We start from the raw sequence: 3,096 nt of genomic DNA on the forward strand, positions 1-3,096 counted from the left end.
CTTAACACGAGAACTTAACACGTGAACTTAACACGAGAACTTAACACAAGAACTTAACACGAGAACTTAACAGGAAAACTTAATACGAGAACTTTAAAATGCTCTCAGGAACGTCAACGATAATACACAGAAACTCAGGGTGGTTTAAAACTGCAACCTTTTGGATCAGCGTTGGGGAAGAGGCGGTTCCACGACACTTTGGGGCGCATGGGCAGCGACAACAGATAGTTCCTGGCCTTCAGGTTGATGATGCAGAGGAGGTCTTCCTGAGAAGGAGAACCCAGGATCCCTGAAAGCCAAACACAGGACCCGTTATGTTCCCTCAACGTTTCAGTTCCATGAGAAGCTTCTCACACAAACACGTCGGCAGATGAAGCAACACGTGGTCAAACACGAAGACTAACGACTTGACAAGAGTAAAGACTCGATGAGACTCGATGAGACTCGATGAGACTCGATGAGGCCGGCGGTACCTGCGACCCGTCAGCATCGAGCTGCAGCCGCCCCTGAAACCTCACGGACTTCAGTCACCTTCAACTGACACCGGCTGCAAACGACACGGAGCTCAAACGAAAAGTCCTCGTCTGAAAGAAGCAACGCTGCTCTAAAATGATAGAAACGCAGAAAAACTAAAAGCTGCTGCCGGAGGCTCATTGTGGTTACCGTGGTAACCATGCTTCAGTTTCTCTCACTCCCTGACAACCACGTTGTTGAGAGAAAGACAAAAAGTAAGATGATGACGAGCATCTTTCAAATCTTAAACCTCTTACGTAGAACACTAGATTGTAAAACGGGAAGATTATTGTGGTAGGAAATTATATGAGCACCAGCAGCTTTTATTTTGAAAAGACACCAGATCCACAGCAAAACAGCGAGTAACTTCCAGTTTTGAAATTATGATTGTATTTGTATTTAACGTGTTACGATTGTAGTTGTGAATTATGATTAATTTTACCGTTGAGCATATTAAGTTCATAGATTGTTATTTTGGGTTTCAGTTTGGTGTTTGAACAGATAAAGTGAACGGATCATACCACTGTGGTGGGTGAACTGGTTTTACCCGCTACCAGACGGTCTCTTTCCTTTTGGATTCTGTGGGAGAAGGAACAAAGTTTTCTGCTGTGCTTACGTGTATTTTAAGCATAGCAAGTGCTGGTTGAATCACTGGTATAGTAAAATACTGTGTTATGGAGCAGAGACGCTTTGTTAAAGAATGGCAGGACCGATGAGCACAAATTTAGCAGTTCCCATGCTACATGAAACACTGTTCCTGAAGTTACGACGACCATGGACTGAAAACAGCATTGTTGATGGTTCAACAGGTGACGTGGAGCAGTGATGAGAAAAAGACTTTCTGACAAACATCTTCTGTTACTTTAACGCAACAGCATTAAAAGTGCCTTCAAATCAGCTGTTGTCTTGCTGTAATTCCCACCATGAAGAAAGCTCATCAGAGACTCTACTTCCTCAGACGGCTGAGACGAGCTGGTCTGGAAGCTCAGTCCTCACCTCCTTCTACAGGTGTGCAGTGGAGAGCATCCTGTGCTCCAGCATCAACGTGTGGCATGGAGGCTGCACAGCTGCAGAAAGAAAAGCTTTGCAGAGAGTGGTGAAGGCTGCACAGAAGATGTTGGAGTCAGTCTCCCCACCATCACAGACATCTACACCTCCAGATGCAGGAAGAGGGCCACCTGCATCATGAAGGACCCCACCCACCCAGCACACACACTTTTTGGCCCACTCCCCTCAGGAAGGAAGTTGAGGAGCATTAAGTGTAGAACCACTAGACTGAGGAACAGCTTCTACCCTGAGGCTGTTAGACTCATGGATCTCTAACCAGGAGAATCACTGATGTCACCGATTGTTGATATGTGCTGCTGATCTCATGCTGCTGATCTCATGCTGCTGTGTTCATTAGTCATCTGTTCATACAGACTTGGTGTATTCTTAGTTCATGACTCGGATCTTATGAATGTTTTTCTTTACAACTTGTGCTTTTGTTGGATGTAAGCGGGACCCTGCGTACAGTTTCGTCCCACCTCGTGCATCACGTGTGGTGTGTATGACAAATAAATCTGACTCTCTAAAAAACAACAGTTCAGTCACGTAAAGTCCTCCTTTCAGCGACCCGCTGAACCTCGAAGACGTTTGTGCTGTGAAGTGTGAGCTAGCTTTAACGCAGTTTAACGAAGCCAGCCATCAGTTCAGGACAGAGCTTAGGCCAGGAGAAAGACACGGCCTTCCATTGACAGCGTGGATAAGAAAGAGGGCGCGGCCTCCTGCAGATACACCGGCAGGTTCGGTTGAGAAGCTCCGACAGAAGCAGCCACGGTTACCCAGAATGTGGTTGAGCTGATCCAGGTAATGCTTCCCCGGGAAGATGGGTCTGTTGGACAGCATCTCTGCCAGGATGCAGCCCACCGACCAGATGTCGATGGACTTGGTGTAGCCCTGAAAGAGACAGAAGCACCAAGGTCACACCAAGGTCACACGCTTCCAAAGGGAATTAAAAACCACCTCTAAAACAACACTGTACTGGACTGGACGTGGCTGAGGTCCACCTCTTCACACAGAAAATCTCTCGGCACCGACGGCAGAAAAATGTAAAGGTAGCGTAACTCGGCCGTGGCGGCCATATTGTTTGGAGAACGCAGACGCAGGAGAAGTGACTGACCTTGGAGTTGAGCATGATCTCAGGAGCTCGGTACCAACGCGTGGCGACGTACTCTGTGAGGAACCCGGTGTGATCGTGGTCAGGATCGGCCACACGAGCCAAACCGAAGTCACAGATCTGCAGAACAAAGACGCGATCATTAAAAACTTTCTGGGACCTCTGAGTCCAGACCCCCGGTAGTTTCCCTGCAGAACATCAACCGGTACAAACCAAGACTTTTGTATCCAGAGTAATAAACCAATCAGAGCAGGACTCGGTCTTTTATTTCCACAAACTCTGACACTTTCTAACATCCAAACTTTCGGCTCCGTCAGGAACCAAAGTGCTGCAGTCATGCTTTCTGCCATCTCAAACAACAGCTGGATTAAAACCAGCGGCTGGATTAAAACCCAAAGGTTGGATTAAAACCCAAAGGCTGGATT

General features: G+C 47.2%; 1 protein-coding gene across 1 annotated transcript in view; it reads right to left on the bottom strand.

The window, feature by feature from the left end:
- The window catches only part of mapk1 (mitogen-activated protein kinase 1), a 24,582-nt gene that overhangs the window by 2,852 nt on the left and 18,634 nt on the right, over positions 1–3,096 (bottom strand). Inside the window, exons 4-6 of the mRNA XM_037680807.1 lie at positions 2,675–2,791; positions 2,337–2,451; positions 158–289 (exon numbers count right to left, since the gene is read on the bottom strand). Coding sequence (XP_037536735.1) covers positions 158–289; positions 2,337–2,451; positions 2,675–2,791 — 364 coding nt within the window. The remainder of the gene's footprint in view (positions 1–157; positions 290–2,336; positions 2,452–2,674; positions 2,792–3,096) is intronic.

Source organism: Nematolebias whitei, chromosome 8 (assembly GCF_014905685.2).
Source record: "Nematolebias whitei isolate Nwh7 chromosome 8, NemWhi1, whole genome shotgun sequence".
Taxonomy (NCBI): domain Eukaryota; kingdom Metazoa; phylum Chordata; class Actinopteri; order Cyprinodontiformes; family Rivulidae; genus Nematolebias; species Nematolebias whitei.